The 13332-nt window shown below is 41.7% G+C and overlaps 1 protein-coding gene across 1 annotated transcript in view; it reads right to left on the minus strand.

Moving 5' to 3' along the window:
• Positions 1–12934, minus strand: part of BPNT2 (3'(2'), 5'-bisphosphate nucleotidase 2) — a 51026-nt gene extending 38092 nt beyond the window's left edge. Inside the window, exon 1 of the mRNA XM_072604633.1 lies at positions 12175–12934. Coding sequence (XP_072460734.1) covers positions 12175–12561 — 387 coding nt within the window. The 5' untranslated portion in view covers positions 12562–12934. The remainder of the gene's footprint in view (positions 1–12174) is intronic.
• Positions 12935–13332: the final 398 nt, after the last annotated feature.

A 13332-nucleotide genomic window follows, 5' to 3' on the forward strand; every position in this document is an offset into this window, starting at 1 on the left:
AATCTGTATTCTTTTATTTAAAAAAAAAGGATAAACTTTCTTCCTCAAGATACTGTTGTTCATTTACTGTTCTCAAAGAGGACCATCTCAAGATACTACTATAATTTTTCCCTATCCTTACCTTCACATCCACATACGTAAATCTCAATATTTCTTTAATGATATTCTGAAATCTCTTCATCTGATCATAACCTATCATTCTAGGTAGCAAAATACCCGGAATCAGGAAAACCTGAGATCAAATCTGGTCTCAGACTCTTATTAACTGTGTGACCATGGCCAACTCACTTAACCACTGTCTGCCTCAGTTTCTTCAACTGTAAAATGGGGAAAATAATAATAGCATCTACCTCACAGGGTTGTTGTAAGAATCAAATGAAAATAACAATTATCAAGTTCTTAGCACAGTGCCTAGCTCATAATAAACAGTATACAAATATTAATAATAATTATATATATGTGTGTGTGTATATATATATATATATATATATATATATATACACACACACACACACACACACACACACACACACACACACACACACCTTTAAATTATACCTTTCTCTTCGCTTGAATATGTTTAATCTGTTATTTAACCTCACCAAGACCTGTCCCTCAGTACTCTCCCCGGCTGTCATGCCCTACTATAATTTCACTTTCCACCCTTCCCGGTGTTGACTATGGTTACCCAGTTCAACATTACAGTGTTTCCTCCTCTCAAAGTCTTGTCTCCTTTTACTATCTCTGTGGGTCATCCTTTACCAAACCCTAGTCCTGGATTACTCCCATCAACCACCTTCTCCACTCTTATTCACCTGCTGATAAATAGAGTTGGACAAAATTACTCAACGTGGTAAGTGGTTCCACTGCAATCTCTATTATCTAATCTCACTAGGGTCTTCACTGAAGCAGCATGGCAATTCTTTTACTCCTCGGGAACTGATTCTCTATTGAATTCCCATTGAGAGCTATTCCAGACCTTTTTTTCTCTCCTTAAATCTCACACAAACCTCTCCCCTGTCCTCTTATATGTACTGAAAAAAATAAGATTGTTCACACCTTGAGCTCCCTCTTTTCTCCTATTCTAAATCTCAAAAGCTCTGGACAAGATTGCTCTATCCTCTCTTTTACTCCAGTTGAAGGGATGCCCCTTCTCACTAAGTCCCTTTCCTTGTAACCTTAATCTCGTCCCCTTCCATCTCCTACAGCACCATGACCCCATAACTGTTACAACACTTCTTCCTTTTTTTTAAACATATTAAACATTAAATATTGGTCATGCTGTGAAAGAAGAATCAGAACAAAGGGGGCCAATCACAAGAAAGAAAAAAAGGAGAAAATCATATGCTTCAATATGCATTCAGACGCTGTAGTTCTTTCTCTGGATGTAGATAGCATTTTCCATCAAGAGTCTTTTGGAAACCTCTCAGATCACTGTATGGCTATCAGTTGACCACACTGTACAATGTTACTGTTACGGTATACAATGTTCTCCAGGTTCTGCTCACTTCACTCAATATCAGTTCATGTAAGGTTTTTCTGAAATTCTCCTACTCATAATTTCTTATAGCACAATAGTATTCCATAATACTCTATTACGTTTATATATCACAACTTGTTCAGTTACTCCCCAATTGATGGGCATCCCTTCAACTTCTAATTTTTTACAATTACAAAAAGAGCTGCTATAAATATTTGTGTACATGTGAGTCCTTTTCCCTTTTTTAAGATCTTTTTGGCATACAGACCTGGTATTGGTCTGCACTGAGAGTACAGACTAGTAGTGATATTGCTGGATTAAAGGGTTATACAGAGTTTTATAGCCCTTTAGGCATAGTTCCAAACTGCTCTCCAGAATGGCTGAATCAGTTCACAACTCCACTAACAATGCACTAGTCTTCCAGTTTTTCCCACATCTTCTCTCCAACATTTACCATTTTCCTTTTATGTCATGTTAACCAATTTGATAAGTGTGAGGTTGGACCTTACAGTTGTTTTAATTTGCCTTTCTCTAAACAATAGTGATTTAGAGCATTTTTTAATATGACTATAAATAGCTTTAATTTCTTCAACTGAAAACTGCCTGTTTATATCCTTTGGAAATTTACCAATTAGGAAATGACTTATATTCTTATAAATTTGATTCATATTTTAGAAATAAGGCCTTTATCAGAAACACTGGCAGTAAAAAATTGTTTCCCAGCTTTCTGCTTTCCTTCTGATCTTGGTTGCATTGGCTTTGTTTGTCACAACCTTTCGATCAAGTCCAATGATCCTATCTACTTGCTGCTTCCTTGCTGCCTACAGACATGCCCAGATCTCCCCTATGCTTCAAAACAAAACAAAAAGTCACCTGACCCTTCTGATATCATCGTCTGTCCTCTCTTTTCTAACCAAACTATTAGAAAAAGCCTCAATTTCCTTTCCTCTTACTGACATCTCAGCTTCTTACAATCTGGCTTCTCACCTCATCACACAAATGAAAATAGCCTCTCCACAGTTACCAATGACTTTGACATGGCCCAATTTAAGGATCTTTTCTCAAACCCCAGCCTTCTTGACCTCACTGTAGCATTTTATACTGTTGACCATCATCTCCTGCATACTCATTACTCTGGAAATTCACAATTCCACTTTTGTGGTTCTCCTCTGACCTATCTGGCTACTTGTCTGTCTCTCCTCTAACTGCAGGGGTGCCATAGGGCTCTGTTCTGGGCCCTCTTCTCTTCTCTCTCAGTGACATCATCAACTCCCAAGGGTTCAATTATCACTGCTATGCTGATTACTCCCAGATCTATATACCCAGCCATAATCTTTCTTCCTACACTCCAAACCTGCAGGAGAGATTGCTTTTTGAGCATTTCCAACCTAATGTTCCATGGACCTCTCAAACTAGTAGAGCATCTAGCTAGTTCTCAGCTCCTTTCTTTGTCAAATGAGTATAAAGTGGCTTACCCAGGGTTACAAACTAGGCCATTGCTCTTTCCATTAAACAAAAGTCCAGCTTAAGCTAAGTGCCCATATCCAATAAATAATTGATGTGACACTAAAGATGACTGGCCTTAAAAAATTATTATGAATAACAACTCACTTAAGGGGATTGTTCCTGAACTACTCTTTTAGGCTGTAATGCCTGGAACAATGCTTTGCACAAAGTAAATACTTTTCTTTTTATCCACCTGCATCAAGATATGAACAGTTTCCTTCCATCAATGAGCACTGACTTGAACAGAACATTGTGCTTGTTCATATCAACAAATGGTAAAACCAGATCCACAACATTCAGGAAGGAGTTGTTCTCAAATATCATCAGATATTCTGAATATGAGTGGTTTGCCCTTCAAACACCAAAACATTTTTTAATCATAACTATTTGGGGTAAAAGTATGCCCAAAATGTGTTATACAGCTATAAAAAAGTCAAGTGACTTGCTCAAAGTAACACTGCTAGTGTAAGTTTTGAATGTTCTGGATAAGTTCATTAACCTTGGTAGTGTACTTGCCAGGGATATACAAACTGACAATGAGGTTGACACACATTGCCAGAGCTAGCTCAGTGTCTGAGAGGCTCCAAAGAAAAGTCTGGAAGAGAAGAGATATTAGCCTGACTACCAAATTGAAAGTCTACAGAGCCACTGTGCTGACTTCACTGTTGTATGCCTACGAAACATGGACAGTCTACCAGCACCATGCCAGGAAACTGAATCACTTCCATTTGAACTGTCTTAAGAAGATTTTGAGGATCACCTGACAGGATAAGATATCAGACACTGAGGTCCTTGCTCGAAATGAACTGCCAAGTATTCAAACTATGCTTCAGAGAGCACAACTCCAATAGGCTGGCCAGGTTGTTCGAATGCAAAATGTATGCTTGCCAAAAAGACTATTTTATGGAGAACTCGCATGAGGCAGGAGATCACATGGTGGTCAAAAGAAGTGATACAAGGACACTGTCAAGGTCTTTCTCAAGAACTTTGGGATTGTGTGACATGGGAGACACTGGCACAGGACCACTCAGCATGGTGTGCCCACATCAGAAAGGGCGCTGTGCTCTATGAGCAAAACAGAATTGAGACAGCACAAAGGAAATATAGAATGTACAAATTTGGAGTAACTGCCCCAAATGTTCACATGGACTATCTGTGCCCCGTGGTAGAGCATTCCAAGCTCGTACTGGTCTCATCAGGCACAGTCGTACACACTGAAACTTCACTTTATCATAGTGATGTCATTTTGGTCCTCTTGGAGAACAAAGGACAACAACCATACCATGCTGCTGCATGGTGTACCCCATCCATTATGACATTCAATATAGAAGAGGTGAAACTAGAACATGAGAAATTCAAAAAGGAAAAGATCACTAACTGTAGGAGAAACATAAGAGGTTTGTTGTTTTTCAGTCATGTCCAACTTTTTATGACCCCATTTGGGGTTTTCTTGGCAAAAGACACTGGAGTGGTTTGTCATTTCCTTCTCCCAGTTCATTTTACAGATGAGAAAACTAAGGCAAACAGGGTTAAGTGACTTGCCTTGGGTCACAAAGCTTATAAGTGTCTGAGTCTGGATTTCAATTCAGGAAGATGACTCTTCCTGACTCCAGGTCTGGCACTATCCACTTGCTTCCACACATAAGAAGTAGGAGGAAAATTATCAAGGGCAGAGCACCTGAGCTGAGCCTTGAAAGAAGGCAAGGATTTCAACAGGCAGAGATATGGGGAGATCATCACACCAGATGTGAGAGACAGCAACGACAGATAAGAAACAGCAGCTCAGAATAAAGAACCAACTAGTCTAGGTTTAACACTAATAAAGAGTGCACTGAGCATCCGCATATTCAACAAAGCTGGAAGATGGTTTGCAGTTAGATTGTAGAAGACCTTGAATGTTAGACTAAGGGACACTATTTTAAGCAATGGAAGTCACTAAAGGGTTGGTTTTTTTTAATCAGAGGAGTGACATCATCAGATCTTTGCTTTAGGGATACAAGTGTAGTAGAGACAGGAAGTATGAATTACAGAGGGGAAAGTGGAAACAAGGACACTAATTAGGAGATTATTAGAATAATCTAGTCAAGAGGAAAAGAGGGCCTAAGGCACAGTGGTGGTACTGTAAGTGGGAAGAAGGGAGATAATGTGAGAAATACTTGCGAGTAGAATCAAAAAGACTCAGCCACTGACTGCATATGGGAGAATGGAGTTAAGGATAATCCCCAGGTGCCAAGCAAGGAGAATAATGGCTCAAGAGGAAAAATTAGAAAGTTAGGCAGGTAGGTGGATTTTTGTGGGAAGATGATGGCCCTGTTATTTTGATATTCTGAAGCAGCATCAGGCAGGCAGTTGACAATGTAGGATGAGAACTCAGGATAGAAATCAGAGGGGGAGAAGTAATCTGTACCAAGGAAATTAGGAAGAGAAGAGACTGAAAAAAGGAAAGAATGCAGTAAAAGAAAAGGACCACTGGCAGAGTCTTGGGAGACATCCATATTTATGGGATATGGAAGCATATTAAAAACCTCTTTCTAAGTTGTTTTTTTTTTTAAAATACTAAGAAGTAATATTTCTTTGTACTAAAAGCCCATTCCACAACCACTAGAAAAGTCCCTTGCAAAGGCTGATGGGTCAAGGTCAAAAAGGCTTTGTTTAGGGTAATGGATTAAGGTTGGTACCCAACCTTTTAACAGAGAAATTCTCAGTCTTCCTAACTGTGAAGGGCTTTTAAACGCAAATAGGACCTTTTTGATCCTAGAATGATAGGGAGCCCTAGGAATTTATTAAATTGGAGAAGAAAGGGGCTGACACAATAAGATTAATTTCACAGCCCTCAAAGAGGAGGATGGATTGGGGTGGGGAGAGATTTAAGGCAGAGAGACCAAGTAGAAAGTTACTGAAACAGTCCAGGTGTGAAGTGATGAGGGGCCTGCATCTTGCATGGTAGCAGTGCTAGAGCAGGGAAGGAAACACATTCAAGGGATGCTGATGAAGTTATAAAATGACAGACCTTGGCAACAGGGGTAACAGATTAGATATGATGGAGGAGGGATGAAAGAGAAAACAGGCTGTCAAGGTTACAAGCTGACACCTAGGTTACAAGCCTGGACATCTGGGAGGACTGGAGTAACATCAATAGTAATAAGTACATCAGGGAGAAGGGAAAGTTGAAGGTGATGGTAGAGATAATCGTTTTCACTTTGGACATTGAGAGTTTAAGAAGTATGAGACATCTCGTTCAAGATATACACTAAACAGTTGGCAAGGTGGAACTGGAGGTCAACAGGGAGGTTAGGGCTATTTAAGCAGATTTCAGAATCATCAGCATAAAGATGGTAATTAAATCTATTGGAGCAGATGAGATCATCACATGAAATAATATAGAGGAAGAAGAGAAGAAGAGCCAGGACAGAGCCTGGGGAATGCCCACCCATAGTGGGTCTATCAAAGGAGACTGGCAAACTGTCATCTGCCAGGTAGGAAAAAATCCAGAAGAGAGCAGTGCCCTGAATATCTAGAAAGAGCAAGGAGAAGAGGGTAGTCTACAGTATCAAAGGCTTCAGGGAGGTCAAGAAGGACAATAATTGGAATTTGACAATTAAGAGATCATTTGAAATCTCTTTGGAGAGCACAGTTTCAGTTGAAATGATGAGGTTGGAATTCAGACTAAGTAAAGACAAAGGAAGAAATAGTGGGGGAAGACATCTGAGCAGGATAATGAATCAAATAGAGGAGTATAAATGAGTTGTATGGCTGAGTGAGGGTCCAGCTGAAATCACATAACATAAATCTGTTGTGGACCCAGTTAGCTGATTTTCTCTGAGGTCACTCCATCCTTGGTGGCTCAGTGGGATTCCTGAACCTAGGCACCAGAAAGGCATTACCATACACGAGGGTGAGGAGCTGAAGTCCAAACAGGGTAACAGGAGTGGAGGAACCTGTGGCCTCAAGGCCTTCTGGGTCCTTGGGTGAGGTCTTTTGACAGGAATTGAAATGTTTCAAAGCAAATCCTTTTGTTAAGTGTATTTGTTCTGTGAAGTTTGGCTTCAGTCTAAGGGTCACATTTGAAGACCTAGAGGACCACATGTGGCCTCTAGGCTGCAGTTTCCCTACCCCTGGGGTACAACCACCATTATGGAGACCTACACCACTCAGTACCTTTCTTCATTTGAGCTTCTTTCCATCCATGTTTATCATCCAATCAAAATGGTGGTGGTTACTGTCTACCAACCTCTAGGAACTTTCTTTCCCCAGTAAATTCAGTATGTACACCACTGTAAACAAAGCTGTGTCTGGTTGGGGGTGAATATTTTCAGTGATAGCCGCCTCTGGCACCCTAAGAAATAACCTCTCTAGACTTCAGCTTTCTCACCTATAAAATGAGAGGTGGGATTAGAGGACCTTTAGTCTTGTCTTACATGGAAATCCTATAATCCTACTGTCTGACCAGTACAGAGAGTACTTTGTTTGAAGTATTATTTCTTCTTATATGAAATATTAAACTTCTATTAATGCAGCTTAATTTCGCATTCAAATTATTGTTACTGTTATTATTTCCATCAGCTCTTACATACACTGTTATGAATAGCAAGCTTGAAGTACACTTAAATCCCCATATCCCATATCAAAAACAAGTTCTGTTCATTTGGTGCTCATCCATTTTTTTTCCAATCTAAGAGCAAAATTTGATATTTATTCCATTTCTGGCTGCTGAGATCATTCGGAATCATGTCATTTATCAAAAGTTGTGATCCCTCTAAACAATGCCTTCAATGTCTCTAATGTCACAGATTAAAAAACAAACAAACAAATAACTGAATAGGGCAAATTCATGGGCAGAATCCTGCAGCACTCCAACAGAAACTTCCCTCCAGACTGTCAAGACATCAGTCTACATCCTTGGCTCTAACAGTACCACCTAACAATATTATCATTCAGTCCACAATTTACCATTTATTTATCTTTGTATATCTTGTCTCCCCAAAACAGAATATAAGCTCCTTCAAGTCAGGGACTAATTTTTTTGTCTTTGTGTTCCCCAGTGTCTAAGACAGTGTATAGGAGCATAAGCGCTTAATGAATGCTTGTAAATAAATTATTCTTTGATAAGAAATGACTAAAACAATAAGTATTTGCATGGTCCTTTGAGGTTTGCAAAGTGCTTTTTTAAATAGGGCATCTCATTTGATGCTCACAACAACATAGGGAGAGCGTATTATTCTCCCCATTTTACCAAGTGAGGCTGAGATGATCACGTTAGTAAATATCTGAAGTACCATTTGAAACTAGGTCTCCTGACCACAGCCTAACTCTGGTTGTCAAGGGTACCTGTCTCCAGGTACTGGGAGCTAAAATAGGACTGATAAATGGAAGGAAATTTTCTGGAGTGGGAGGAATGAATGTCAGATGGCTTAGACCAAACTTCAGGCTCTAATCAGGCATTTGGGGGGCTTAGGGGAAGGTGTCTTTGGGGAGGGAGCAGGGAATGGTGCAGTGACTACTCCCTACATCAGAGAAGGGAAGGAAGGGATCAAGGAAAAGAATTTGAAGCCTCCCAATTCTGATTTCCTCCAGGACAAAAGAGTTAGGGGAGGGTCCCATTCCACAAAGTTCTAAGTGGGGTGCCACAAACCCTATTACTGCTAAGGCTGAAATTCTGTTGGGGAGGTGGGTGAGAAAAAGAAGGAGGATTTCCATTTCTTCTTTGAGGGCTGAAACATTTGGCCTCTATTCTAAAAAAGCAGAAAAGGAGGGAGATATCTCAATAAGACACAAACTCTATTACGACTGTGTAAATGAACATTACCTTCTTTAGTGTTCCAACCCCCATCCAATGTAAACATTTTAGTTGCACATTCACATATTCATAAGAGAACAAAAAAGTTATTTTGTGCTCAAACCGAGAGAGTCCAATTTCTGCAATTTTAAAAGCTCAGTGTTTGTGCTTGAATAAATGCAGATCATTATCCTTGGCAACTAATAATGCTTTAGCATTCCCTAGTAAGCGAGAAAACAAATGTAGCAGCCTGTGGAAGTCACCCAAAGAACAAAATGGATATGAAAATAATATAAGAAAAAAAACCTTATTCTTTTTTGAAAGATTTTAGTAACAGTCTTTCCCATCACCTTAAATGTCCCTGTGGTTGTCCTTCTTGAAATTCAGTCATTTTTAAGTTTCCAAAATTTTATATTTTTTCTCAATTTCAAAACTGTACCTGTTTTCATTAGCATCCTTAAAGGGGGAGAGGGAGAATTGAGGGCCTACTATGTTCCAGGTACTATGCTAAGCACTTTACAAACATTCTCATTTGATCTTCGCACCAATCCCAGAGTTAGCTATTATATATTATCCCCATTTTAGAACTGAAGAAACTGAGGTAGATGAAGATTTATGTGATTTGCTTAACTGCTACTATCCTTAATTATTATTGCTCAAGGTCACAGAGTAATTAAGTGTCCAAGGCCAGATTTTAATTCAGGTCTTCCTGACTCCAGGTCTAGAGGTCTAACTACCATGCTGCCCAGCTATACTTAAAGATATAATAAAATGAATAAAGAAATGCTGGAGCAGAATGGCACATTATTTTGACCTCTATAAATTTTATGAGAATTCCAAATGCATCACAAACATAAACTTCCAGGGCAGCAGTTTAATATGGGTGTTTTGATGCAGGTAGATAAAAAACAAAGGAAAAAACATACAGCCAACACTTTGGACTCATGCAAAATATTTAAACACAAGATGAGTGATTTTGCTAACCACAAAACTGCTAATGGAAGTTTCTTTAAGAGAGACATTTGTAATGTTCCTTGGCAATTCTTGGTTCAAATCACAGATAACCAGAACAGCTGCCAGTCACACAATTTATTTTCAAGTCTGCAAAGTGCTTTTCAAACATCCCCTGCAAGAACAGTAACAAAAATCATTAGCATTTCTATAGTGCCTACTTGAGCTAGACACTGCACTTTACAATTATCTTCTCATTTGATCTCCTAGACAGCATTGCAAAGAAGCTGTTTTTTATTCCCATTTTACAGTTGAGGAGACTGAGGCAAACAGAGTTTAAATGCCCAGGGTTACACAGCTAGATTGTATCTGAGGTCAAATTTGAACTCAGGTGATCCTGACTCCAGGTCTAATGTTCTATCTACTGCACTACCTAGTTGCCTCCTCACTTGCATCACCATAATTCTGTGAGGTAGGTGCTGCAGTGGAAAGTCATAGGAAGAAAAAAAGCCAATGTTTTTTGTTTTTGTTTTTTAAAAAGGGCAATAGACTGGTGAGTCTGAAAGCTCCAGAACTTCTATACAAGTCCTTGCTTTGCCCCTAACAGCTTTGAGACATTTAATAAAATCATATAACCTCTTGTTTCTTCACTTACAAAATTATGGTGATATTCACCTTTTCCTATTTCATAGAGTTATTATTAAATATAGTACTATTAATTATCCTATGAGTAATTTGTCATCTACATTGGCAATCCACATTGTTGACATAAAATTTTTTGCAGAGGGAAGAAGGAACATGAGCTACAAAATAGTTCACGATAGTCCCCGCAAAGTAGGTAGCACAGGTATAATTCCTATTATAAAATTAGTCCCATTTTACAGACAGGAAGACTGAAATCAGAAAGTTTAAATTCTTCGCTCATGGTAAATATCTAAGAATAATAAGCCTTAGAACTCTGGTCCTTTGATTCTAAGTCACAGGGCCTAGGTGTAGAAGTTACTTCAGAGATAATTCTAGCTAACTCCTTTTACAAATTAGGAAAATGAGTTCAGGGAAGTTAAGTGATTTTGTCAAAAAAAAAAAATCACAAAGATACTAAATTTTAATCCACATCTTCTTTCTCAAAATTCAGTATTCTTTCCAGGATGTCATAAATATCAGACACATTTTAACAATCTGTGGGTTCATTTACAATCCATTTTCCATTCAGTTATTAAATTCCTCTGGAAATAATTTTCAACTGGTGTTCAACCTAGCTAGAGTTAGCAGATCTGGGTGTAAATTCTGCCTCAGGCACTTAGAACTGTGTGACCACAGGAAAATTCCTTTCACCTCTCAGAGGCCCAAACTCATCTGTAAAATGGGCAAAATATCTGTACAATTTTAACCTCACTGGGCTGTGGTATAGAAAGTTCTCTAGTGAATCTCAAAATACTGTAAAAGATGCCAGGGATAAATCCTAGGTCATAAACTTCCAAAAGAAAGTGTTATAGTAATCACCTTGAGTTCTTGCTGTGGGAATGTAAACATTAATAAAATACTTATACAATGTAGCAACATTTACTAAAATGTTTAATCCTACGCCCCCGAGAGCGAAGCAAACTATTGAAAACAGCACTAGACCCGGAGTAAGAATATCTTGGATTGCTTCTAGCGGCACTCTGAACCAAATCGCTTAACCTCTATGAGGCTCACTGTCCTCATACGTAAAATGAGGATAATAAAAGGGGAACTACATTATTAGAGTCCTCCAAGGATATCCTCCAAGTAAAAGACTTTGTAATTCTAAAGTATTCCATAAATATAGTTAATGACACAATTGAACTGTTGATCCAGCCACCTTTCTGGGTGCTCAACCCCTCTACCAATTAATCTGGGGGAAAGGGGAAGCGTCCTGTATTCTGGCTAAATAGCCCAGCTTCTCTCTGATTCTCATTCTATGAATACATATGGGGAGGGAGAGTAACTACGGTACATTATCAAGTGCGATGAGTGTGAGGGGAGGTATAGAGGACAGAATAATGAGATTTTATAAATGGGATCATGATGAGATACACTCCCAAGGTCATTTACTTCACTCCAGAAACTTTCTAATATTTTCTACCATAGTTAAAAAGGCGATAGAGAAGTGTGGTGACGGGTTAACGTGACTCAATGGTTCCAATGATCAATCAATAGGTCTCAGAAGAATCTAAAACTATTCAGCAAAGGACACTAACCTCAGGCTGGAGATGACAGGGCAGGATAATGCCCGTACAGTACACCCACGCCTGGGGTTTGGAAATGAATACCTCTCTCGCTTCAGAGATTTTATGGAAGATTGTGTGTTCTAAGGTTATCCTGCTTTTTAACTCCAGTTAAACACAAGCAAGCAAGCTGGTACTCTGGGCCTGTTTAAGGGAAGAAAAAAAAAAAGGCCTGCACGGCAGGCAGCTGCGGGCACAGCCTGGGCACTCACCTGCACGTTGGGGAAGGCGGTTTTCAGAAGGTAGAACATCTTGCGGTTGGACAGCACGTCCCCGCTGGTCATCTTCTCCTCGGCCCCTTCCCGGGTTTTCCCTTTGGCCTTCTCGTTGAGGGCATTGCTCTCCCGGACCCTCTTCACCTCCTCCCCTCCCCGGACCGCGGCCAGAACGGACACGGCCAGCAGTTCGCGGAGGTCCACCGTGCCCGCGTCGGCCTGAGAGCCCGGAGAGTCGGGACCGCCGCCCCGGTCTCCCCCCAAGACGAAGAGGGCGAAGCGGCCGGCCAAGAAGCCGGAGTAGAGATGGTAGAGCACGCCCAGCCCGAGCAGACAGAAGACGGCCACGCCGAGCGGGGAGAGGCGAATGCCCATGGGGGCCATGGTGGACCCGGCCCCGGCGCCTCCCTAACGCGGCCGGAGCGGAAACGATCCCGCCCGGGCGGCTCGGAGCGCGGAGACGATCAGCAGCGTGCCATCGCGCCCGGCCCCGGGCAGCCGCAGCCGGCGGGGGCCCCCTTCCTGCTCCCCGACCCCGCCGCTGTCCCAGGCACCAGAACGGGCAGCCCCTTCCTTCCCCCGCTGCACGCGGCCCAGCCAGCTATCGGCGTCGGCAGGCGCTGCGGCCTCTCCGGCCTCGGGGGCCCATGCCAGGGCTCAGCCACCCGCCCGGGGAGCAGGAAGGGGGCGCCGCCGGGTCCCGCTCCCACCGCCCGGCAGGCTCGTTCCCTTCCACGTTAGCCAACGGCAGAGAGAGGTGAAAGGGGAGGAGGGGGTGTGTATCCGGGTTACGCGCAGGAGGCGGGCGCAGTGGGCGGGGCCTCCGGTTTGGGGGCGGGGCGGGGTGGGGCGTGCCTGCCCCTGGCCCTTCAGTGCCCGGGAGCCCGGGGAGAGGGATCGGCCGGTTTCCAGAGCTGGGAACTGGCGGGGCTGGAGTTGGGGCCGAATCGTCGCATTTCTTGCAGGGATATAGCTTCGCTTAACCCTTCTCCCCTTACAAAAAAAATAAAATAAAATAAAATAAAAAAAGCTTCGCGGCCTAAATCGCGATGTTCGTTGGCGGGTAACTAGGGTCTTTGGTAAGGGGTCATCAGAACGTTTGTCCATGAGGGCTGCGGGCTCCCGGGCTGGAGCGCGGGGTGGCGCCCCCCGCTC

The sequence above is a fragment of the Notamacropus eugenii genome, chromosome 4 (assembly GCF_028372415.1).
Source record: "Notamacropus eugenii isolate mMacEug1 chromosome 4, mMacEug1.pri_v2, whole genome shotgun sequence".
In the NCBI taxonomy this organism is placed as follows: domain Eukaryota; kingdom Metazoa; phylum Chordata; class Mammalia; order Diprotodontia; family Macropodidae; genus Notamacropus; species Notamacropus eugenii.